This window comes from Bos indicus x Bos taurus, chromosome 17 (genome assembly GCF_003369695.1).
Source record: "Bos indicus x Bos taurus breed Angus x Brahman F1 hybrid chromosome 17, Bos_hybrid_MaternalHap_v2.0, whole genome shotgun sequence".
NCBI classification, from domain to species: Eukaryota; Metazoa; Chordata; class Mammalia; order Artiodactyla; family Bovidae; genus Bos; species Bos indicus x Bos taurus.
The window spans coordinates 10932589-10958908 of record NC_040092.1 but is presented as its reverse complement, the minus strand read 5'-3'; the positions used below and the strand labels follow the sequence as shown (position 1 = coordinate 10958908).

Genomic DNA, 26320 nt, shown 5'->3' with positions numbered 1-26320 from the left:
CCTCATTTCTCAGATCAGGTCCCTGGCCTTCTCATCCCCTTTGGAATTACTTGTTTCAAGTCATTTTCCCATTCTAAGCTGGAGCAAGGAAAGATGCTTTTCTCCTAGAGGGGAGGAGTGCCAACCTAATACTTTGCCAGCATCAGAATACGGAATGAATGAAAAGATAAGAGTGTTTGCTTTTTTTCTTTTGAAAACTCTAGGACTGTGCCTTTTGCCCGCTTTTCCTTTGTGGGAACTAGCTTTTTAAAATTGGGGGATAATTTTTTACAATGTTGTGTTGCTTTCTGCTGTATAACAACATGAATCAGCTATATGTGTACACATATCCCCTCCCTATTGAATAAGGCCTCTGGTATCCACAAGGGGGCGAGAGAGGACGTGGCATCTTTTGGAACTCCAAGGTGCGGATTCCTCCAATGACAATTGCACTTCTTGATGCTTTTCATCAGCTTGGAGGCTCTTCCCTTGGTAACCGTAATTAAGGGAGCTCGAAGGAGAATTTCTCCCTCTGATTTTCAAATATCTTTTTCTTTCAAATTCTTTTCTCCGATGCCTCATAGACCCTCCTATGAGCTGAAGGAATTTTCCTTAAAATAAATTACAAAAAAAAAAAAAGAAGAAAACACGGCCAACCATATCATTTGGAAAAAAGATTTTGAGTAGGTGTGTGTGTTTCCTCTTTGAGACTGTGATTAGTGAGATGGAAATAATCAATCTCCCCCACATATTCTGTCGATGTGTGTGCGTATATTTCTGTAGCAGATGTAGGCATGTATTTTTCCCTTGGTGTTTTGAAAGGCCTTAAAAATTAACATGGCTGCTTTGTTTAAAGCTATTTCAAGCTCTATTAAGACTTATCAAGGACCACTTATCTCCACCCTGCAGTTGCATTTTTGTGGGCCCGGTAAGGATTACAGACTCAATTTTAAACATTCAGCTAGTGCAGGAAAGCCAGCAGAAGGGAGAGCTATTGCAAAATCCCAGAGGGGCCCCAGCTCTAGCCAAAGCCAGTGAACACCACGTCAGCAGCTGGGGCAGCGGGGAGACAGTCTCTACCAACAAGCTCTCTCTCTCCTGGGGAGATGCCTCCCAGGGGAAACTGAAGTGCAATCTACTCATGGCTTTTCTTCCTCCTTGCTCATGCTTCTTTGCTTCCAACAGAGGGTTGTCCAGACAACACCTTCTCCTTATCCTTTTCCTATCCCAAGTACCCATTCTCAAACAGAAGAGTGGAGAGGACAATTCCAAAGAAAATAAGTCATAAATCATAAACCTTTCCTTTCTATATGATTCCATGAATGGCTGTTTCCTGTATGCATGGTGTGTCTGTGTGTGTGTGTGTGTGTATGTGTGATCTTAACTAAATTTGGATTCTCTGTATCCAGGTTTCTAGCATAAAATTCTTTTGAGCAAAGACTTTTTTCATCTTGATAATCTGTTCTAGAGATTTCCAGTAAATGGTCTCTTTTTCCATAGGGCTTCTATAAATATTAATTCATCAGCTGCCTCTTCATGGTATGGTGGCAGCCATGCAATCCAGTGACTAATTAATTACTGTTGCTAAAATATTAAATAACTATTCATTATGCAGTCTAAAGACTTTCAGCTGTGGATATGTTTTCATTCATTGAAGTGAAGGGCAATACGGACTGTCCCCAACCTAGGACAGTTCGACTTACAGATTTTTCAACTTTACAGTGGTGGAAAATGGATATAGTTGATTTTGCTCAACTATAGACTAATGTAAGCATTCTGAGCACCTTTAAGGTAGTGCAAGCTAAGCTATGAAGTTCAGTGAGGCCTTCTATTTTTTATATTTTCAACTTACAATGGGTTTATCAGGACATAACCCCATCATAGGTCAAGAAAGATCTGTAATTCCTGGGCATCTTGACTCCTTATCTTGAAATATAAACAATATGAGGAGGAGAATTATTTTGAGCCACACTGCTGCTGCTAAGTCACTTCAGTCGTGTCCGACTCTGTGCAACCCCATAGACGGCAGCCCACCAGGCTCCCCCGTCCCCGGGATTCTCCAGGCAAGAACACTGGAGTGTGTTGCCATTTCCTTCTCCAATGCATGAAAGTGAAAAGTGAAAGTGAAGTCGCTGAGTCATGTCTGACTCTTCACAACCCCATGGACTGCAGCCTACCAGGCTCCTCCGTCCATGGGATTTTTCAGGCAAGAGTACTGGAGTGGGGTGCCATTGCCTTCTCCATTGAGTCACACAAGGCTATTTAGATTCCAAAACCTGAGCGTTCAAAAATTGTGATGCCAGACACAATTGAAATGACCTTTGACAGAGGAATGGATGAAGAAGATGTGGTACATATATACACAATGGAATATTACTCAGCCATTAAAAAGAATGAAATAATGCCATTTGCAGCAACATGGATAGACCCAGAGGTTGTCATACCGAATGAAGTAAGTCAGACAGAGAAGGTGGAATACTATATGACATCCCTTATATGTGGAATCTAAAAAGAAATGATACAAATGAAATTACTAGCAAAACAGAAAGAGACTCACAGACTTAGAGAATGAACTTATGGTTGCTGGGTTGAAGGGATGGTTGGGGAGTTTGGGATGAACATGTACACATTGCTGTATTTAAAATGGATAACCAACAAGAACCTACTACATAGCACTAGGAACTCTGCTCAATGTTATGTGGCAGCCTGGATGGGAGGGGAGTTTGGTATATGTATGGTTGAGTCCCTTTGCTGTTCACCTGAAACTATCACAACATTCTTAATTGGCTATACACCAATACAAAAGAAAACGTTTTTAAAAAACAAAGCTGGGATTATAGACTCAAACTAGGTTCGCATCTGAGATTTGGTGTTTGCTGTCTGTGAGATATTGATTAAAGCATCCAACTGAGCCTTGGTTTCCTAGCCGAAAATGGGGGTAATAATATCTCCATTCTGTATACCTCCCAGGATTTGATACTTGCTAGGAGCTTAACACATGCATGTGGGATAAATATCCTGAAAATGAAATTAACAATCGTTGAAAGGCACATGAGATTGTTACAGTGCAATGCATATGAATTGCTTATTTGGGAGGGAGGCAGAAGAGAATGGAGCCAGTCAGGGGTTCAAATCTCAATTCTGCCAAATTCTAGGTGGGTGCAAGTCACTTAATTCTGAGCTTCAGTTCCTTGTAAAATGTAAGAATACTCAGAAGGATAGTATGATAGAAATATGAGTGGAGGTACCTCCATTCCTAGATGTTCAATAGATTTTGTTTTTTGCTTTTATCAAAAGTAATGCAAGCTTGAGAAAGAAAATTTGGAAAACATTGCAAAGCACAAACCACTCATCTCCCAGTCAATGCACTGCTGTAAATGTAGTGCATCTCCTGTAAATGCATTGCTGAAATTTACCAAAATATTGTCAGACATGATACTTTCCCTGTCTTTACATCTACAGTCATGCATGCATGTAATTTTAAAAATGCAGTCTTACAGCAAGCACAATTAAATTTCAAAATTTCTTTACTACTTTAGCCTGATTTTTTCCATTTACCAATACATCATCAACATTCACTTGTATTAATATTCTTCATAAGCATTATTCTGAATGGCATCATAATATTCCATGTTTCAGATATACCATTATAATAGTTAACCAGTCCCACACTGTTGGGTATTTAATCTGACTATAATTTTTCCTCTTATAAACAATACTGAGCTGCACATCCCTGTGTGTTCAACCTGGACTGTGAGTCTGATAATTTCCTTCAGACAACTTCCTCAAAGTTGAATTGCTGGATCAAAAAGTTTGCTCTTTAATGCTCTCATTCGTTCGTTCTTTATGAAAACTTTTATTTTTTAGAGCAGTTTTAGGTTCACAAAAAAAACTGAGGATGCAGAAATATCAGACATACTCCCTGCTCCAATGCATGCATAATCTCTCCCATTTTCACATGCCCCACCATGTGATACATTTGTCACAACTGATGAACCGAACTGACACATCATAATGCCTAAAGTCCATATTTGACATTGTGGCTCCCTCTTGGTGTAGTATATTCTATGATTTTGAAAAAATGTATAATTTCATGTATACATCATTATTGTATTATACAGAGTACTATTCACTGCCCTGAAAATTTCTGTGCTCTGCCTTTCTGCATCCCTCCCTTTCTGCATCCACTAGCTACCAGTGATCTTTTTATCATCTCCATAGTTTAGTCTTTTCCAAAATATGATATAGTTGGAATAATACAGTGTATTGTCTTCTCATGGTTTGGTAGTCATTTCTTCTTTGTGCTGAATAATATTCCATTGTCCAGATGTACCACAGTTTATCTATCCATTCACTTCCTGAAGGGCATCTTGGTTTGGCAATTATGAATAAAGCTGCTATAAACTTCCCTATGCAGATTTTTAAAATTTTAAATTTATTTTAATTGGAGGATAATTGCTTTACAATGTTATATTGGTTTCTGCCATACACCAACATGAATCAGCGATAGGTATACATATTTAGCCTCCCTCTTGACTCTCCCTTCTACATCCCACCCTTCTAGACTGTCACAGAGCAGCTGATTTGGGCTCCCTGCCTCATACAGCAAGTTTCCACTGGCTATCTAATTTTACATATGGTAATGCATACGTTTCAGTGCTACTTTCTCAGTTTGTCCCATCCCCTCCTCCCGCCACTGTGTCCACAGGTTGTTCTCTATGTCTGTGTCTCCACTGCTGCCCTTCAAATAGGTTCATCAGTACCATTTTTCTAGATTTCACATATATGGTTAACACACAGTCCTTGTTTTTCTGACTTACTTCACTGTGTGTAATAGGCTCTAGGTTCATCCACCTCATTATAACTGACTCAAATGCATTCCTTTTTATGGGCTGAGTAATATTCCATTGCATATATGTACCACAACTTCTTTATCCATTCATGTATGGATGGACATCTAGGCCTGTGCAAGTATTTTGGTGGACATATGCATTCAAGTCCTTTGATACCAAAGACTGCTTTTTTTTTTGAAGTATAAAAGCAATACAAAGATCATCTTACTTCAGCCATTCCAGGCTAGTTCTGCTCTGTGTGGCAATTCATATTAACAGTTTAGTACATAGTCTCCCACACATTTTTCTCTAAACACATAGTTCTTTCCTTTCTTCTTTTAATAAAAGTGGGATGGCTGGCATATTTTTAAGGTGTATGTCAATCAGTGTTGAATAGTGATGGAATATAAGAATAATTTTAACTCCCTCTTGGAGCATTTATTAAGGGCCAGACACCAGACATTGTGACCGGTGCTTTATTTTCACCAGGTTTTGAGTGCTTATTGGGTACAAGAATTTGTAGTGAATATGTAGCACCTACTGTGCGTTTCGACCAAGTGCTTATGAACAAACTGCAGCACCTACTGTGAGCCATATTTTTGCATATATCTTATTTAAACGTGCAAGCAGCCCGTGAACTTCCACGTGTCTGCCCAGGTGCCCACGGTGGGACTCGGGCCAGAGAGAGAGGGGTACACACATGAGCAGAGGGGAGGAGAGTAGAGGAAGGCTGCCCTCTTCTCCTGGAGTAATGCAGACGTAGGGCGCCCTGGAAGTGTAAGGACGTGGGAGGTCACTCTGAGGGCAAGATGCAGAAAAAGGCTAGGCGGAGCTCCAGCCAACCTGGCTGTCGCCGGGCCTTCGGTAGGTGGGCGGGGCCAGATGAGTGGGCGGAGCCGGTATTGTCCGCTCCGCGGGGCATGCTGGGAGCCCCGCCCCCAACATGGCGCCTCACTGACAGTTGGCTGCCGAGCGGCAGAGGCGGATCCTGTTCCTCAGGGCGGCGGCGGCGGCGGGGCCGGGGTCTCCGGGGCCAGGGGTGGGAGGATGGCAGCTCGGACCTCCTAGGGCGGAGCTGCACGGTCTAGGCGGCGAGCGGGGCGCTGCAGGCGGGCGCGGCGGCTGCTGCCATGGACTGGTGAACTCGGCGGCTCTTGCTCGCATCTCGCAGAGCCGAGCGGCTGCTCCTCACAGCCAACCCCTCAGCCGGGGCCATGGGCTCGTCGGCGGCCGCGGCGGCTGCGGCGGCTGCGGCCGCGGACTCCGCGCAGTGGCTCTCGGTGAAGGAGGAGACCATCTTCCTGCACGACGGGCTGATCCGGGTCACCGACCTGGCCGAGCTGCCCAGCGAGATCCTCGGGGCCCCGGAGGCCGCCGACACCGACTTAGAGGTGAGCGAGGCTGCCCCCTGGCCTCCACCATCAGATTAGCCCACCCGGCCCGCACCCCTGGGGTCGGGCCTTCTTTCCGCTTCACCCCGGACCCCGAGGGCCCCAGAAGGCTGCCCTGGCAGGTGTGTGTGTGGGTGGGCTCTGGGCAGGCAGGTGCGGGCCGCGCCGCTGGTCTGCAGACCACCCGGGGCCTCAGGCCCGCCGGGGTTTCATTTGTGGTTTCATTTTGAACATTCCGACTCCTAGCACTTTATTAGACCATCACCCGGCCCGGCCTTCACGCCCCAGAGGAGCAGCCGCCGCCTCCCGGGCCCTATCTCCCCTCCCCCACGGGCCCCTCGGTCGCACTTCCAGGGCACACCCAGGCTGCTTAGCTGCGGGGTCTTTTTAATTTTAACGCTTTACATCTCTCCCCATGTTGTTATACCCCAGTGCTGTGTGTGTGTGTGTATGTGTGTGTGCGTGTGTGTGTTGTTTATTTTTCTCGGGAGAAGGTAGTGGCAGCTGCCAGTCGGTGATGGGCATTCCAGCAACTACTGTGTGTCGTGCGGGTATTGGCACGGGGCCTTTGTCAGGGAAGCAAGCTGGCTGTGTGGACAGCGAAGGGGGATGCTGCGGCGGTCCTCAATGCTCTCTCCGCAAGGGTCATGAACGTTTTAGGCCGCAAGGCCTTTCTATGATCTCGGGGGTCGAGGAGAAGCCCAGGCTTAGAAGCCGTGGCAGGTGCAAAAGCAAATCTCAGCAGTTGTGCCGCTGGGTTTGGGGGCAGAAGGAAACCAAATATGCTGGATGGATGGGAACTTTGCACCGACTTCACTTGGTTCCGGTGTTTGCCCCGGGGTGGGAGCTGCGTTAGGATCGGTTGATCCAGGCACTGCCCCCCCCACCCCACCTCCACTTTGCGGGATGACATTTTGACGTGTAGGAAGCATCCAGTGGCACGAAATTCTTATTGTCGCAAGGAGGACTCTCAGGGGTAGGGCGCAGAGAGGCTGGCCTGTCTGTTGGCTATAAACGGAATGCGAGGAATCTTTTTGTGTTTTGCGGTTTTGCAGGCACTTTGGCTTTCAACACAACGATCATTTATAGAAACGGATTAAACCCCATTACTGTGTGTTTCTGGAAAGGGCAGTGACGGGATCCCGTTGGCGGAGACATTTGTATGTGTCTGAGATGGGAATACCGTCCTCTGTATTTTTGTGTCTGGATTCGAGGTTGAGGTTGCAGCATTTCCACTGTGAACTCCTAATGACTTATTTTACAGTCTAGCTACCAAAAAAAGGCATGTGCATATTGATAGGGAATTCCTAACATGGAATTAGAGGTTTATCATGTCTCATTTGGGCCTTTTCTATAAAAAGCAAGGTGTGTCTGAGTGTCTTATCTGCTTGAAAGCTCAAGGGGCATTATGCTATGATGGTGGAATCTTTGGATTTAATTGGCTCTCTTGTAGGTGAAATGTGGAAAGCTCTTTGTTCCTCAAGACTAAGTTCACAGATCCAAAATTTTTATATGTATGTAGTTTATTTATTTTTAGGATTAAAAAGTGTAGGCTCCATTAAAAATACGTGAAGTTGGCTTTCCTAAGATGTTTACTGTATAAATGTACTGAATATTTGCCAGGTATTTCCACAGAAGAATGATTTTAAAAGAAAGAACCTCTCTGGCCTGGAAGTTTTTTTAAAACTCTTAAACATTTTTTTGTTGTCTGACCTCTCAGAAACCAATATGTGTATGGATGATAAACACTTCTGACTATAGTCAGAACTTTTTTCATTTCTTTCCATGTGTGATACAGGCAACATAGTATCAGGAGAAGCTGCTAAGAATGTTTTGTTAGATTTGTGTTTTGTGTGGGTGTATTCACATTTATTTATTTAATAACAATAATGTTGATTAAGTATGTCATATGTGTCAAGCATTTATTAAATTCTCAAAGGGATCTTGGCTTTTTTAAAAAAGGATCCTGGTAGCTAAATATTGTTACCTGTTTTAACAGTTGTAAATATTGTATCCGTGTACAGATGAGGCAAGTAAACTGCAGAGCAGGTATACAGTTTGCTCAGGATCACATAACTGGAAAAGAGAGCCTGACATTAACTCAGCTCTATTTGGTCTCAAACATACCTGCTACTAATCATGTATGTATGATGCTCATGTTTGTAATTATTTTAAATTCAATAACTGGTTAAAGATAGGGTAATAAACAGATATCTTTATTTCCTTTCTAGTGACTTATTCTTTTTATTTTTGAGGAAGATTAGAGGTTCATTAACTTTTTAAAAACTAACTTTTGGAAACTTCCCTGGCAGTCAGTGGCCAGAGCTCTGCGCTCCTAATGTAGGGAACCCAGGTTCAGTCCTTGGTCAGAGAACTAGCTCCCACATGCCTCAACTAAGACATGGAGCAGCTAGGTAAATAAAAAACAAAACAAAACACCTAACTTTTGAAATGCTGCCACCCCTATGTAATATATTCTTCCAGGCCACACCTTCTAGTGGACACCTGGGTAAAAATGACCGATTTTTACAGGATTTTATAGTTATATACAATCTTTCAATTTGGGATTAGAAAGATGAGACTCAAACTGAGTTAAGTGATTTATGATTGGCAACTTTCATAAGACTGCACTAGCTGTAACAGTCTCAGAATTTTAGGAGGAACCTTAGAGATATTTGTTTCTCTCATTTTATTATTAAAAAAAATTTTTTAAACCAATCTCATTTTTAAAATTTATTTTTGATTGAAGGATAATTGCTTTACAGAATTTTGTTGTTTTCTGTCAAACACCAATCTCATTTTTTAAAAATGTTATTTATTTTGGACATACTGTATGGCTTGTGGGATCCTAGTTCTCTGACCAGGGATTGAACCGAGGCCCCTCAGCAGTGAGAGCACAGAGCCCTAACCATCACACGGGCAGAGAATTTCCTTCCCCTCATTTTAGAGAGAAGTTATCTGAGATAAGGAAAGGTTTTGGCTTGGAGCAAGCTAGTCCCTGATGCCGGGAAAGATTGAGGGCAGAAGGAGAAGAGGGCGTCAGAGGATGAGATGGCTGGATAGCATCACAGATGCAATGGACATGCACTTGGGCAAACTTTGGGAGATGGTGAGGGACAGGGAGGTCTGGCGTGCTGCGGTCCAGGGGGTCGCAAAGATTCGGATGCTACTGGGCGACTGAACAACAACAACATAGCTAGTTATGGCAGGGCAAATGACTAGACCCTGGCTTTCCTGTCTTTAAATTCCAGTGTTCTTTTCATCTGTAAGTGTAGCTTAAAGTTAAATGTCAATCTGAAAAAAGAACCCATCCTGAAAAGTAGATCAGCATTAACTTAGCATTTTAATTTAAGCAGTAGCAGGGCATTTGAATTAAAAAAAATTTTCTTCCCTGTGAATTCTAAACAGAAGGGTTTTTGTTGTTGTTGTTGGTTTGTTTATTTTTCAGTAAATAGTGTTTAATCAACAAATTCATTCAAGTGTTTATGGAATTTAGAGGTGAGCCGAGCCTACTGTTGTGAGGTGAGCATAGCAAGGGGTAGATAAAATCCTTGTTCTTAAAAAAGCTTTTATTTTAGTGGGGGATATAGACAGTAACCGGAGAAGGCAATGGCACCCCACTCCAGTACTCTTGCCTGGAAAATCCCATGGACGGAGGAGCCTGGTAGGCTGCAGTCCGTGGGGTCGCTAAGAGTCAGGCACACTTTTCACTTTCATGCATTGGAGAAGGAAATGGCAACCCACTCCAGTATTCTTGCCTGGAGAATCCCGGGGACAGAGGAGCCTGGTAGGAGGCCGTCTATGGGGTCGCACAGAGTCGGACACAACTGAAGCGACTTAGCAGTAGCCGCAGCATAGACAGTAACAAATATTGTTTAACGTAGGACTTGTATACATTATGTCAAATGATAAGTGCTATGGAGAAAAGTGTAGCTGGGTAAGAGGGATGGAGGGTAATGGGGATGGGGGAGGGCTCTATTTTACATGCAGTGGGCAAGAGAGGAAAGCCTGGGATGGCATTTGAGACCTGAAAGAAGTGAGAGTGTCAGTTTAATGCAGCTGTTCAGTCGTGTCCGACTCTCTGCAGCCCCATGGGCTGCAGCACGGCATGCTTCCCTGTCCATCACCAACTCCCGGAGCTTGCTCAAACTCATGTCCATCGAGTCGGTGATGCCATCCAATCATCTCATCCTCTGTCATCCCCTTCTCCTCCTGCCTTCTATCTTTCCCAGCATCAGGGTCTTTTCTAAGAAGTCAGTTCTTCACATCAGGTGGCCAAAGTTTTGGAGCTTCAGCTTCAGCATCAGTCCTTCCAGTGAATATTCAGGGTTGATTTCCTTTAGGATTGACTGGTTTGATTTTGCTGTCCAAGGGACTCTCAAGAGTCTTCCCCAACACCACAGTTCAAAAGAATCAATTCTTTGGAGCTTAGCTTTCTTTATGGTCCAACTCTCAACATCCATTCATGACTACTGGAAAAACCATAGCTTTGACCAGACAGACCTTTGTCAGCAAAGTAATGTCTCTGCTTTTTAATATGCTCTCTAGGTTGGTCATAGATTTTCTTCCAAGGAGCAAGCGTCTTTTAATTTCATGGCTGCAGTCACCATCTGCAGTGATTTTGGTGCCCCAGATAATAAAGTCTGTCACAGTTTCCATTGTTTCCCCACTATTTGCCATGAAGTGATGGCACCAGATGCCATTATCTTCATTTTGTAAATGTTGAGTTTTAAGCCAGCTTTTTCACTGTCCTCTTTCATGTTCATCAAGAGGCTCTTTAGTTCCTCTTCGCTTTCTGCCATAAGGGTGGTATCATCTGCATATCTGAGGTTATTGATATTTCTCCCAGCAGTCTTGATTCCAGCTTATGCTTCATCCAGCCCAGCATTTCACATGATGTACTTTGTATATAAGTTAAATAAACAGGGTGACAATATACAGTCTTGATGTACTCCTTTCCCAGTTTGAAACCAGTCTGTTCCATGTCCGGTTCTAACTGTTGCTTCTTGACCTGCATACAAATTTCTGAGGAGGACAGTAAGGTGGTCTGGTATTCCCATCTCTTGAAGAATTTTCCACAGTTTGTTGTGATCCACATAGTCAAAGGCTTTGGTGTAGTGAGAGTGTACCGTATAGCTAGTAGAGGAAGCACATCCCAGACAGAGAACAGCAAGAGCCAGCTCACTGAGAGGGAAGCAGCCTTAGCATCCATAGTGTGGATCTCTGAGCCCAGGAAGCAACGGGGGAGAGGAGAATGAATGATTGGATGGAGGTGGGGGCTGCAGATCAAGCAGGGCCTGGTAGATAGGAACTTTGAATCTACTCTGAGTGAATTAAAGATGCAGAGTGAAGCTCTTTCTTGGCCTTTGAAATAGCTGTTGTTTAGTCACTAAGTCCTGTCCAACTCTTTTGGGACCCCAAGAACTGTAGCCCGCCAGGCTTGTCTGTCAATGGGATTTCCCAGGGAAGAATACTGGCCTGGGGTGCCATTCCCTCCTCCAGGGGATCTTCCCAACCCAGGGATCAAACCCATGTCCTCACTGACAGGTGATTTCTTTACCACGGAGCCACCAGGGAAGCCCCTTAAAATAGCCATCTGTATTTCATTTTATATTGTTGGCAAAAAGTGAAAGCATGCAGGAAGTTATTTGTTAAGTGTTGAAATAAATATAAATATAAGAGAAATAAAAAAAAAGCAATAGCTCAAAAATGACAACTCAAATATTATTGAACTCAAAATATTTTGCATTACATTTCATAGTACATTAGTCCTTCTAAACAAAAGGGAATTTACAAGGAAAAAGCATCAGTTCTGATTCATTTCGACCCTATGGACTATAGCCTACCAGGCTCCTCCATTCATGGAATTCTCCAGGCAAGGGTACTGGAGGGCGTTGCCATTTCCTTCTCCAGAGGATCTTCTCAACCCAGGGATCGAACCCAGGTCTCAGTTTCTTTGTGGGAGTTCCAAAAGATTTCAGCCTCCTGTCACATTTTACTTTACAAACTCCAAGTGGGGACAAGCAGCATACATATGGGTGTTGGTAGAGATACTAACTGACTTGCTTAAGGTAGCCAAGATATTTTTTACTCTGTAGTTTAGATTAATTTTGAACCCAAGCATTTTGCTTAGTGTTTCTCATTTTTCATTGTGTTTGTTTATTAGGACCCCTTTCTTCATCACCTCCCCGCTCCCAACCCCCAACAACATGTAAAGACTTCAACATGTATGTTCAGGGCAGCTTTATTTGTGATTGCCAAAAACTGGAAATAATAAAAACATCCATCAACAAGTGAATGGGTAAGCAGATGTGGTACACCCGTATAATGGAATACTACTCAGCAATAAAAATGAACGAGCTGTTGATACTGACAGCATGGATTTATGCTGAGTGGAAGAACCCAGTCTTACAAGAGTGCACACTGTAAGATGTATATGACATTCTAGGGAATGTGAACTAATCTGCAGTTACAGAAAGCAAATCAGTGGTTGCCTGGGGATGGAGACAGGCAGGAAGGTTTGGGAGAAGGGATTACAAAGGTCCATGAGGAAATTTTTGGGCTGATAGTAATGTTCCCTATTTTGATTGTGATGATTTCATATTGTAAGTGTACATATGTCAAAACTCTTCAAATTGTACACTTTAAATTTGTGTAGTTTATTGTATGCCAGTTATACTTCAATAAAACAAAACCCATGGAAGCCCAGAATACTTTATTAACGGAGAAGGCAATGGCACCCCACTCCCGTACTCTTGCCTGGAAGGCTGCAGTCCATAGGGTCGCTAAGAGTCAGCCACTGACTGAGCGACTTTACTTTCCCTTTTCACTTTCATGCATTGTAGAAGGAAGTGGCAACCCACTCCAGTGTTCTTGCCTGGAGAATCCCAGGGACGGGGGAGGCTGGTGGGCTGCCGTCTATGGAGTCGCACAGAGTCGGACATGACTGAAGCGACGCAGCAGCAGCAGCAGGAAGTGAAAAAGACTAAATATCTCTTTGATTTGGTATTGTCTTGTCATATAAGGGAAGGAACATTTTGGGCTTGGAGGTGGTCAGCTGAAATAGACAAGGCTTTGAATACTTACATTACGCTCAAATAAAATCTTTGAGATGATATTTAAATTCATAAATGTTGATCTATTCTCCTAGGAGGATACTACCACCTGTTTATCCTTTGGTCAGAAATCTTTGGAAAGTGTTTATGTACTTTCAGAGAAATTCAAATTCTAGATTTGGGAGAGTTAATGAGTAAATGAATAAATTACCTTTGTTCAGCAAGAGAATTAATTATCAGGTATTTAATGAGCACTGGAATAAGAGTCACTGAATTTTGGTACAGTTCTTTCAGTTCAGCAAATGGCTCAGTGGTTCTCAGGTGAAAGAATATAAAAAGGAATGTTTACACGTGTATAACTGAGTCACTTTGCGGTGCAGCAGAAATTAGCACAACATTGTAAATCAGCTATACTTGAATAAAAAATAACATTCTCAGGCCTGGCTGGCTAGCTACGAAGTTAGGATGAAGTATCTGAAGACCTTGGGAGGTAGTATTGCCTAGAGGTTACAATCAGATTCAGAGAGTCAGACTGGGATTGAAATTCTAGCTCTGCACTCTTACTAGCTGCGTGACCTTGGGCAAGTTCAGTTACCTTTGCTCATCCCTGATTTCTTCCACTGCAACATCTCTGTCATCATTGTCACCACCTCTGCCACCAGGAGGACGACAGTGTCAGCATATTGCAGGCCAGGCTCTGTGCTAAGCACTTCCCACCCACTATCTCATTTAATCCTCACTGAAACTTTATGAGGTTGGTATTATTGTTATTTATTTTACAAATAAGGAAGCCATGGCACAGAAATGAAGTCACTTGAGGAAGGTCATACAGTTACTAGTAATGCTGAGGCTGAAATAGATCTGGCTGATTCCAGCCCAGGGTCGAGGCTTGAAAACCATTGTTAGACTGCCTAGTCATCTGTACTAGGGAGATAATAATAGGGTTAATGTAAGAATTAAATAAGAATGGATGTGATTATGTACTTACAGTGTATACATTCTCTTTGGAAGGTGCTATGTTGCTGAAGTTATTTCATGTATATTGAGTTAACTGCCTGTTGTATATGAAAGCAAAAGTATCCCATCAACATTTTTTTTTTCTAGTAGTGAATAATGGGTATTGTGCTTTTTTGGTGTGTTTATGATCCCTTTGGAATATTCTTCCTTCCCAGTTTGTTTGGAATCTGGCTGGCAGATGAGATAATAGTCTTCATTCAGTTTTCCTCGAATTGTATGCCTAGGCTTTTGCTAAATAAATCAGTTCTGATTATTATCTGTCTTCTTGACTTCCATATTGGCTATCACAATATACCACCAGGGCTACTGGGTGAATTGTCACGCACCTGTTCTTTCCTAAGTCTGGTAAGGTGCCTGTGGTGATCACTATAAAGGGACTGTCAGTTCCTGCATATACCCCATGCTGTCTTTCCCCTTTGCCCCTCTTTCTGGATTGTTTTTAACAATGGTGGTGGTGGGGTGAACACAAGGAGTGTAGTCTGCTTTGCAAGATGTTTAGTCAGTGGTTGTAGACAAATGTAAATAACAGCAGGTGATCAACTATGAGACAAATGCATAATTACTTAGAAAGGAGAGAAACCTGCAGAAATCGTGTAACTATTACTTTGATCCTGCATTTTTAGCATTTTTATGTGTTCATTATATTTTTAAAAACCAGCACATGAATACATTCTTATAAAAAATGCAGGGGAAACTGAAGTTCCTTTTGACTACCATCACTAATCCTGTCTTCATCTACTCCCCAGCTCAGTTAAGACAATGATAATTTTTTTACATACTTTTCAAGACCATTGTTGAATGTGTATGTTTGTGTGTGTGTGTATGTATACATGACACTTTTTTATTATTTTTCTTTTTTGCATGAAAGATTTGATGCTAGACATATCTTTGTATAACTCACTTCTTAAAAAAAAAAAAAACAACTCAATGGTTTGGTTTTCTATGTCTCCATATGTATATAGATCTACCACATTTTTTAAGTGCTGCACAAGACTCCAGAAATACCATAGTTTATTTAGCAGTTCCCCTGTTGACGGATGTGTTAGTTTCCTGTTGCTATGCTAACACGTTATTACAGACTTAGTGGCTTAAAACAACATGAACTTACCTATTACATTTCTGGAGATCAGAAGTCCTAAATGAGTCACCTTGAGTTAAAGTCAGGTGCTGACAGATCTGCTTCCTTTTCGAGATTCTAGGGGAGGATGCATTCCTGGGCCTTTTTCACTGTTTCTAGTGGGTGCCTGTATTCCTTGGCTTGTGGCTTCTTCCTCAAAACTTGAAAGTACATCACCCTCGTCCCTGATCGGTCATCCTACCTTCTCCTCTGACTGACTCCTTCCCTTTTACAAGGTCCCTTGTGATTACATTTAGAGCCCACCCAGATAATCCAGAGTAATTTCCCCATCTTGGGGTCCTTAATTTAATCCCATCTGCAAAATCCCTTTTGCCCTCTAAGGTCACATTCACCGGTTTGAGGGATTAGGGTACAGACATCTTGAGGGCGGTTCATTATCTGGCTTCCCACAATGAGTATTTTTTGTTTGTTTGAATTCAGTTTTTCTCTCTTTAAAACAGTCCTTCAGGGACTTCCCTGGTGGTCCAGTGGCTAAAACTCCACACTCCCAATTTAGGGGATCTGGGTTCGGTCCCTGGTCAGGGAACTAAATCCCATATGCTGATCCTAAGTGCACGACTGAGACCTGGTGCAGCCAGATAAATATTTAAACAAACATACGGAAATGATCCTTCAGTGGATATCCTTGTATGCCTGTTTGTGCACATGTGGGAGTATTTCTCTAGAGCAATTTCTGAGAAGTAGAATTGCTGAGTCACAGGTGACCATTTTAAATTAGAATAGATACTGCCAAGTTGCTCTCCAGAGTGGCTATCCCAGTTCATGCACCCAAAGAACAGGGCTTCTGATAGGCCTCTTTTCCTCACACCCTCGTAGAACATATGGATTTGCTTAAATTTATCATTTGCTTAAGCCAGTGGCTTTTGCTCCCAAAGATGAGTCCAATAGATGTAACTGGGTACCTGCACATGCGTGCCAAATCCTAGTCAGCTGAAAGAAGCCAGAATTTTCTGTGAGGTTGCCTAGCTGTTATCACTTCACTTCAGAGAACTTCTCTGGTGGCTCGATTGCCTTCACCTCCTGGCATGTACTCATGTTAGTCAGTAATCCAGTGAATACAGACTATGTCCATATATAGGCAGGCGAGAGCAACAGCTGTGTATTCTGATGGTCTGGGGATGCTGCCAGAGGCCAGCAGAGCCAGGGAGCTGCCCACCCTGGGAGGAGATGCAGTGGCCCCCAGTGAGTGTAGAGTGCGGAGTAGCTGTTAGGCAGACTGTCTGGACTCAGATTGTCTTAAATTTTTCTCTTGTACATGCCAATGTAAGGAGTAATTCTCTGTTTTTTACCCTGTATGGAAAATAATTGATAGTAAGTTCATTATATTTTTATGCTATCAAAACTTTTTTGATTATAAATAAGTAATACATGGATGTCATAGAAATTGGAGGGAGTTCTAAAGGTATAAGAGAGAAAAGAAATATCCTTTGATTGCGCTATCCAGAAATAGCCATATTAACTCACTTTTTAGTAGTTTCTTCTTAAATTCACATTTATATATATTATTGTAAATCCAAAAGATTTTTAATGTTTGGAGTGTAATTTTCTTTTTTTTTTTTTTTTTGAGTGTTATCGACAAAATTTGGTAAATTGCTAATTTGTGGTAACTTAAAAGTATGTTTCAATCAACTATACTTCAGTAAAAAATAAAATTAAAAAAGGAAAAGCACCAACAACAACGAAGTGTGTTTCTGCAACCCATTGTTATTAGCAGTTATAATTGAAGGAGATTTTTATTTAATACAGTGCTATATGATTCCTCTCCCAGTAATGTTGAATATTTGTGTGGAGCTTTGAGTTTATGAAGTGCTATTAAAGCACAATTGTAGAATAATTAATTAATGTTCCATGATGGGACACTTTAAAGTGGACACACTTGAATCCCTGGTGTTTCTACTGAAACCTGCAGTTGACTGAATTATTAGGTCAGAGCACAGTGTGTAGCAATTTTAGATTAACAATAAAGAGATATGGTATTTGCAGACTATTTTATGCAAATTGTAGGTTTAGCAACCCTAATAACTACAGATTCATGGTTCAAGTAGTGGTTTTATACCAACAAAATATCAATATGAACTTTCAACTTGTATTTGTAATGGACCTTTTCTGGGTTTTCTTTATTTTCTTTGAGCTCTGTAGTTTGCATGACTGATTTCAAATGAACAAGGTCTAATATAAAAGGTATAGCTATTTATAGGACAGATAGAAAATCTGGACCTCCTATCTTTAGATATATTTGCTTTTCTTACTTGTGAGATAAAATCATTAAGAATGTTAAAGGAGAATCTGTGTCAGCATATTTTTATCAAAACAGTGGCCTCTAACAGAATAAATACCTTCTTTAGTTCTTGATATGAATTCTTTCCTGATTATCCAGTTGTGGTGTGGCTGAAAGACAACTACTGGTTTATTTAATCTGAAAAGGAGCAAAATATGTGATAGAAAGGTAAATATACATTTGGGGAACTTTGAAGGAAGTTTTTTTTTTTTTGATGAGCTTATAATAAAAGTTTGCTTTCCCTTAGGGGAAAGGGATTCTGAACATGAATAGAATTCGATGGGGGAGGGGGGGAGTCCCATGAACTTGTATGGGGAAAATTATATCTTTATTTACTACTACCTTTAGCTAGAACTCAGCATTTCCTTCATTTTTAAATTTAATTTTTAATTGGAGGATGATTGCTGTACAATGTTGTGTTGGTTTTTGCCGTACAACAACGTGAACCAGTCATAACTATAACTATATATATACATATGTATATGTGTGTGTGTGTGTGTGTATATATCTCCCCTTCCTCTGAAGCCTCCCTCCCACCCACTTCCCCAGCATTTCCTTCGGTTATGAGTGGAGTCAACAAACCCTAGTATTGGCAGTACCTGTGACCTTGTAACCAGTTGTTGTTTAGTCACTCAGTCGTGTCCGACTCTGTGACCCCGCCAGGCTCCTCTGTCCATGGAATTCTCCAGGCAAGAATACTGGAGTGGGTTGCCATTTTCTTCTCCAGGGGATCTTCCCAATCCAGGGATTGAACCTGAGTCTCCTGCATTGGCAGGCAGATTCTTTACCACTGACCTGCCAAGGAAGTCCATAGAAATCATGAATATTTTCAAATCATATTGCTATTATGGTTGCTGAACATATCTTGAAGTATTAAACAATACTTGTGGTGGTGCTTGCCTCACCACCACTTGGAAATTATGGCAACTGTTAGATCTTGTTATTCCAATGTATGAATTAATAATGAAGTTTCTGATGTCACAGATACTTTCTTAAAGTATTTTGGTAACTGTATTTTAGTATACTGTAATTGGTTTTTATAATTCCATGTGTTTTGTTTTATGCATTTAAAAATGTTACCTGAGAAGGGTTGTCGGCATCACCAAACATGTGAGGGTTAAAAGCCCTTCAGAGATAGACTCTCTTTCTGCCAGCATCTCTCCCTTTTTGGTCACGGTTTACTGAACACCAGCATAGTTTGCAATTGTTTGAAATAAAAGTGACCACATGTTGGAAAATTCTTAATGTTTTCTGTGGTTGCAAATGTTATTCTCCTAGTTTTTTCCATTACCTACTAACTGTAAGCTTTTAGCTAATAATAATTTTCCTGGGTGATCTGATTTTTGCCCATTTGCTAAACATGGTACCATTAAAAAGGAAACTTTTTTAAAAAAGAAAATTGAATACTTGCTAAAAAATGACAAGCAGTTCTTTTGAAATAGAACAATTTTTTGTTAACCAAATATTTTGGGGTTTTCCCCCCTTATCTGGGGAGAATGTTGGTCAACAGAAACTATGGAAATAAAAATTAATCAACGTACTTTATATTGGTATCTTATACTGCTAATAATGAACCATTTTAAACAAATGGCCTCAACCAGTAACTGTTGGTATCCCAGGAGAACATTATTTTTTTAAGCTCGAAAATAATTTGTTTTCATCTCTGTAGAGTACAGTTATGTGATTGTGGTTTCTTTTATGGTTCAAAGTGTTATTTTATGCTTGTATTGTCAAAGTTTAGCAGTTTTATTTAAATAGCCTCCAGAACTATACTGTCCAGTGGGTACATGTGGCTACTGCCCACATGTGGTTATTGAGCACTGCAAATGTGGCTAGTCAGAGTGAAATGTGCTGAAGGTGTAAAAAACATATCAGATTTTGAGGATTCATCCAAAAAAGTTGTAAAATATCTCCCTTTGCTGTTGTTTAGTTGCTAAGTCATGTCTGTCTCTTTGCAACCCCAGCAACTGTAGCCCACCAGGGTCTGTCTGATTTCCCAGGCAAGAACACTGGAGTGGGTTGCCATTTCCTTCTCCAGGGGATCTTCCCGACCCAGGGATCGTACCTGTGTCTCTTGGATTGGCAGGTGGATTCTTTACAGCTAAGCCACCAGGGAAGCCCAAAATATCTCCCTGCTGCTCCTGCTAAGTCACGTCAGTCATTTCTGACTCTGCGACCCCATAGATGGCAGCCCACCAGGCTCCCGTCCCTGGGATTCTCCAGGCAAGAATACTGGAGTGGGTTGCCATTTCCTTCTCCATTGCATGAAAGTGAAAAGTGAAAGTGAAGTCGCTCAGTCGTGTCCTACTCTTTGTGACCCTATGGACTGTAGCCAACCAGGCTCCTCCATCCATGGGATTTCCCAGGCAAGAGTACTGGAGTAGGTTGCCATTGCCTTCTCCGAAATATCTCCCTAATAACATCTAAATGGATTAAATGTAGAAATGATAGTATTTTGGATTAAATAAAATGTATTATTTAAATTAAAATATACTAAAATTCATTTCATTAATTTCTTTTTATCTTAAGTGTGGCTGCTGGAAAAATATTAAATTCCATATGTGTTCCACCTATTGGACAGTGCTTCTGTATACATAGGTCAGCCAACTATGGCCCCCATGGCCATATCCAGCTGTCATTATAAATAAAGTTTAATTGGAACATACCCAGTCCATCCTCTACGTAGTATCTGCCTTCATGCTACAAGGAAGTTGAGTGTTTGTGACAGAGACCTTATGGCCAGCAAGCCTTCCAAGGGTTTCCATACATACTATTTTCATTTCATCCTTTCAGTGGCTTCATGAGACAGTAGAGGAGATATTGATTATTTTAGGAAAAAAGACTAAAAGAAGTGAAATGATTTGTCCAAGGTAATATAATTAGTTCGGAGAAGGCAATGGCACCCCACTCCGTACTCTTGCCTGGAAAATCCCGTGGATGGAGGAGCCTGGTGGGCTGCAGTCCATGAGGTCGCGAAGAGTCAGCCAGGACTGAGCGACTTTACTTTCACTTTTCACTTTTATGCATTGGAGAAGGAAATGGCAACCCACTCCAGTGTTCTTGCCTGGAGAATCCCAGGGACAGAGGAGCCTGGTAGGAGACCGTCTATGGGGTCTCACAGAGTTGGACACAGCTGAAGCGACTTAGCAGTAGCAGCAGCAGCAGCAGCAGGACTCTGTTTCATTTCTTGAAGCGATTTTCCACTATAACTCTGCTTTAGGTAGCATTTGGTCCTAATAACTTATTATCTCTGAGACAGGAATTAATGGCAGCTATTTTAAATAATAACTACATAGCACAGCCTACACAGGCTGCCAGAGTAATCTTCCTAAAGCACAGTTATGTTACCTCCTTGCTCAAATCTTCAACAGCTTCCCATTTCCTACAAAATAAAATAATTCAACATAGCTATGTCTTGGCTCCATCTAGCTTTCCAGTCTTGTATCATTAATACTTGCCCTGCCTTCCCCCATATTTTATAAATTGACCACATTTACTCCTACAGTCTTGGGTCATGTGGTTCCATTGCCCTGGGGTACCCCACCTTCACCTTTGACACCCTACTCTTTATCCTTCAAGGGGCAGATCAAATGCTACTCCTACATGAAATTTTCATGATGCCTATGGTTAGAGGTAGTCACACTCTCTTCTGTATCTCTGTAGCACTGCTTTATGTAAAAGTTATCATACTATAAGCTCTTTGAGAATAGCCATTTCATATTATACATCAAGTACCTACTAATATAGCAGCAGCTCTAAAATTGGATATTGATTGAACTGAATTTTAAAAGGTGCATTTGAAATGTGTGAAAAAGTGTGATTTAATGAAGGTGGCTCAGTTGTAAAGACTCTGCCTGCAATGTAGGAGACCACCTGCAATGCAGGAGACCTAGGTTCAATCCTGGAGTCAGGAAGATCCCCTGGAGAAGGAAATGGCAACCCACTCCAGTACTATTGCCTGGGAAATCCCATGGAGAGAGGGGCCTGGAGGGCCATAGTCCATGGGGTTGCCAGAGTCGGACACAATTTAGCAACTAAACCACTACCACCATCATGAGTTGAGGACATAGGTGAGGAAGAATTCATTAACAGAGAATAAGATAAGAATAGGTAGTTATTTTTGATGAACTGAAGTAATAGTTCAGGTGAGACTTAAGGAATTTTAATTGTGGTTGTGCTTTGCATTTTAGGTAAGAAAATTGAACACATTCCAGCAGTTGTAATACATGTTGGTAATGCAGGAGTGTGGATAATATGATGGTTAACATCTTTAATTTTGTGTAGAGTACAATGCAGTTTTTCATAGGAATAATGCATTCCCAAGAGGTTTCTGAATCTCTTCCCTGCTATCAGGCTTCCCTGATATCCCTGATAGCTCAGTTGGTAAAGAATCCTTCTGCAGTGCAGGAGATCCCAGCTCGATTCCTGGGTCAGAAGGATCCCCTGGAGAAGGGAAAGGCTACCCACTCCAGTATTTTTGGGCTTCCCTTGTGGCTCAGCTGGTAAAGAATCCACCTGCAATGCGGGAGACCTGGGTTCAATCTCTGGGTTGGGAAGATCCCCTGGAAAAGGGAAAGGCTACCCACTCCAGTATTCTGGCCTGGAGAATTCCATGGACTGTACAGTCCATGGGGTTGCAAAGAGTTGGACATGCTGAGTGACTTTCACTTCACAAGAGATTTCTGAAAACAGCTAGATTAGAGGAAGTTAATTAACAATACCTTGCTTTACTCATAATTCTAAAACTCTTAATGAATTTGAATGAATTTTTGTTTAACTTAGTTGTTCTGTGGTTAGGTAGTGAACTTAAGCATTATTGTGTTTATTTTGAACTTTTCCACATAGAGGCTTTTTTTGTTTATTTTTCAGGCTTTCAGTCAACTGTGACCATTTATCAGCTTTTATTGAGTGGCAGTGGTGCCTTGAGGACTGAACTGTCACAAAAGTTATCTTACAGGATTTAGTTACTAATTAGCATAATGCTACTAATCATACTTTATTTAAAATATTATAAAATGCTTACAATTAAAAAAATTAAAATATTATAATTTTAGAAAACTTGCAAGATGTAAAAAAAAGTGTAAAGAAGAAAATAATATTGCCCTAGAGATGAGATTAATTTATAATTTCATGTGTTTCCCTTCAGAATTTTTTCTATGCATGTACACTTCAGAGATATTTTAAGAAATCAGGTTCATTTTATATGCATTTTGTATCTTGCCTTTGTCACTTAACATTGATGTTATTTGGGGGGCATTTCTCTAAAACTTTCAGTATTGTTGAGAATATAATTTTTAATACCTGCATAGATATTACAGTCTGCATGGTATTTCATTATATGGATATTCAATGATTTATGTACCCATTCCTCAATTGTTGGATATTTAGCCAATTCTGTTGAAAAGGTTTTTAAAATTAGGGAAATTATTTTTATAAATAGTGAGATTCTTTTAAGTATGCTTCAACACAGATATATGACCATCTACATTTATTTACCATAAGTCAGAATGAGAGGCTTCAGAACTGTGCTGTAACTGTATCAATTAATAGGATTGTTTCCTTGTGTGTTTTTATATGCATAGTCAGGTTCATGTTTTTGATTATGTAATATATAAATTACATGTGAAGTCTGTGACTTCTTGAGGTGCTTTATTAAAAATTTTAGGAAAGCAACGCATGGCTTAAAATCATTAGGGTTCAAAAGGGAGTTCAGGGGAAAGTCTCCTTCCTAGCCTTTCTTCCCTGGCAGGAGCCAGTGGTGCCCACAGAGGTATTTAATACACATACAAGCCAGTGCCTAGCAGATTCCTTGGGATTTCGCTCCCACTATGCTCCCTTTCTTTTCCTTCACGCCCCTGCAGCCACCTGGGCCTCCTGGTGTTCCTCAAGGTCAGGCTGGTGGGTCCCTTCTTCAGAGCCTTTGCTCTTCCCTCTGGATGAAATTAGCTTCCACAAGGCAGCAATCCACAAAGGAGATAGAGGTTGTACTTTTGAGAATATTAGAGTATGAAAAAGGTAGAAACTTAAACATATTAGAAAACAAAAATAGCCATATTACCAAGGGCAGCTTTAGCTCTGATAGCAGACCAGTGGGAAAACTTGGAAACAAGTTAAACAATGAATCTTTCAAACAGATACAAACAGCTATATGTGTAACACAGTTCTAGAGAGCAGAGATAGAAACCCCTGCTTTGAGTGCCATGCATGGCAAAGGAGACAGAGGACTTCCTGGTTCAGAGGTTCTCTGGTTGCAGGACTGTGTGGTAATTCCACATAATTGGGGCATACAGCGTTACCCAGAACTAGAACGGTTCTCCCAAATTCTGGTCTAGAGATTCATCTTGCTCTAAGTATTTCTGTTTGGTGCTAAAATGTCTCCCTGCCTGCTACTGGAGTCAGATAGGCACCTACATGATAAGCAACTATATATCTTGCACAGGACTGATTTTTAAATGCGTATAAAGTACTGTGTTGTATGGCTCTTTTCTTGCCTGCTGTTTTTAGAATGCATGTTAATATATGGGGCTATGCAGAATATGGTACCCTCTGGGATTTAAAGAATGGTGGTATACTGAGTCAGTGACAGATCTGGGACTTCTAAATGTAGGAGTCATCAGGGGATGTGAAGACACAAAGGTTGAGTCCAGTGGTTAAGCCAATAGACTTTGGCATTAACCCACACATCTAGCCAACATTCTGTCACCTGTCCAAACTTCCATTTCTTGGTTGTATTTTAAGCTTATTTTTTCATGACTTAGATTTAATTTTTACAGTGTCCAATTTTTAGGGACTAATTTGTAGGAGAGTTGCACTCCGCTCCCACCCCACCCGAATTCTCCCAGATAAAAGCTGTTGTGGTTGGTGTTTATCCTTCTTACTCAGCTGCATCTCACTGTCAGTATCTGCCTCCCAGTAAATTCTTATTCCTTTTTTCTGAGCTTACTCTTCTCCCCTGTTTATTGCCTTTCCTCTTTTTTTTAAATGAATTTATTTTAATTGGAGGGTAATTACTTTACATTTTGTGGTGGTTTTTGTTATACATCGACATGAATCAGCCACGGGTGCACACGTGTCCCCCCATCCTGAACCCCCTTCCTACTTCCCTCCCCACTCCATCCCTCTGGGTTGTTCCAGAGCTCCAGCTTTGAGTGCCCTGCTTTACTGCCTTTCCTCATTTAGTCACTCCATTGCTGTGACAGAATTGGCTGTCTTTAGGCAGTGAGGGTTTTATTTGCTGGTCATGTCACATCTTCAGCATTCAGAATCGTAGGATGTGTGGGGCTGAAGAGGATCTTGAGATCATGTAATCTAGCTTTTTTTTTTCAGGAGACACTGAGTTCCTTTAGCCTGTTGTGATTATTACTAAGAGTTTGGAGACTTTTGAAAATTACTTTGAAAAATTAAATGGTTGCATATTTACGTGTGGGCCACTAACATGAACTGTTACCTGTAACAACAAGGCAAGTACAGAAACTGAGAATCAACATTCAGAAACTTCATAGCAGATTGCTAGACTAGTTTTATATCTGTAACAATAAAACTTGGGACTTGCATTTTGTGTTTTTTTTCACTTTTTGTTCACTTTTGTTCACTTTTTGTTAGAAAACTTTTGTCCTACATTGTGCATGTGTGCTCAGTCATGTCCGACTCTTTGGGACCCTTTGGACTGTGGCCCAACAGGCTCCTCTGTCCTTGCGATTTTTCAGGCAAAAATACTGGAGTAGGTTGCCGTTTCTTTCTCTAGGGAATCTTTCCGACCCAGGAATCACCCAAGATAGTTTGAGAAGCAACTGATATAGAATTATCTAACATAATGTTTGGCATACAGTAGGCAATGGCACCCCACTCCAGTACTTTTGCCTAGAAAATCCCACGGATGGAGGAGCCTGGTGGGCTGCAGTCTATGGGGTCGAGAAGAGTCGGACACGACTGAGCGACTTCACTTTCACCTTTCATTTTCATGCATTGGAGAAGGAAATGGCAACCCACTCCGGTGTTCTTGCCTGGAGAATCCCAGGGACGGGGAAGCCTGATAGGCTGCCGTCTATGGGGTCGCACAGAGTTGGACACGACTGAAGCGACTTAGCAGCAGCAGCAGCAGCAGCAGGCTCTCAAAAAAACCAAATGTTTCCTTGTTTTGTAAAAGTTTGCATTTATTTTGGGTAAGGATGCTAGAGATCTGAGTAGTAGATAAATGAAACATTACTTTATAGAAATGAGGTGATTAAAATTGACATTGCTTGTTTTCAAATACAAGTAATTCAGGTTTTTTTCCTATTTAAATTTAGCCTGTGCTTTGAAGAGAGATTTATACAGGGTAGAACTGTAATACATAATTGCACTGATTCTTGGAGTTCCTTTATAACATTTAATGTGCTCCTAAACCCTTAGCTTAGCAAGGTTGAAGGAACTTAAACTTTTTGGTAGCAAGCCATATCCATAAATATTTGAATACATCATGGCAGTATGCTTATATTATCTTCTTGGATAAAAGGAGAAGATCTAGTGAGAAGCACTGGGGCTTTTGTCAGTTTTCTCATGTCATTCAGCTTTTGGAAAGTACACAGTTATAATATTTGGCATTCCCATTTTGAAGCAATTGAATGCCACATACGATAGCCTTTATATTT

General features: G+C 41.2%; 1 protein-coding gene across 6 annotated transcripts in view; it reads left to right on the top strand.

Moving 5' to 3' along the window:
• Positions 1 to 5752: 5752 nt before the first annotated feature.
• The window catches only part of HECTD4 (HECT domain E3 ubiquitin protein ligase 4), a 170675-nt gene continuing 150107 nt past the window's right edge, over positions 5753 to 26320 (top strand). For all 6 annotated transcript variants that reach the window (XM_027566620.1, XM_027566619.1, XM_027566623.1 and 3 more), the window contains exon 1: positions 5753 to 6202. In XM_027566620.1, coding sequence (XP_027422421.1) covers positions 6026 to 6202 — 177 coding nt within the window. In that variant the 5' untranslated portion in view covers positions 5753 to 6025. The remainder of the gene's footprint in view (positions 6203 to 26320) is intronic.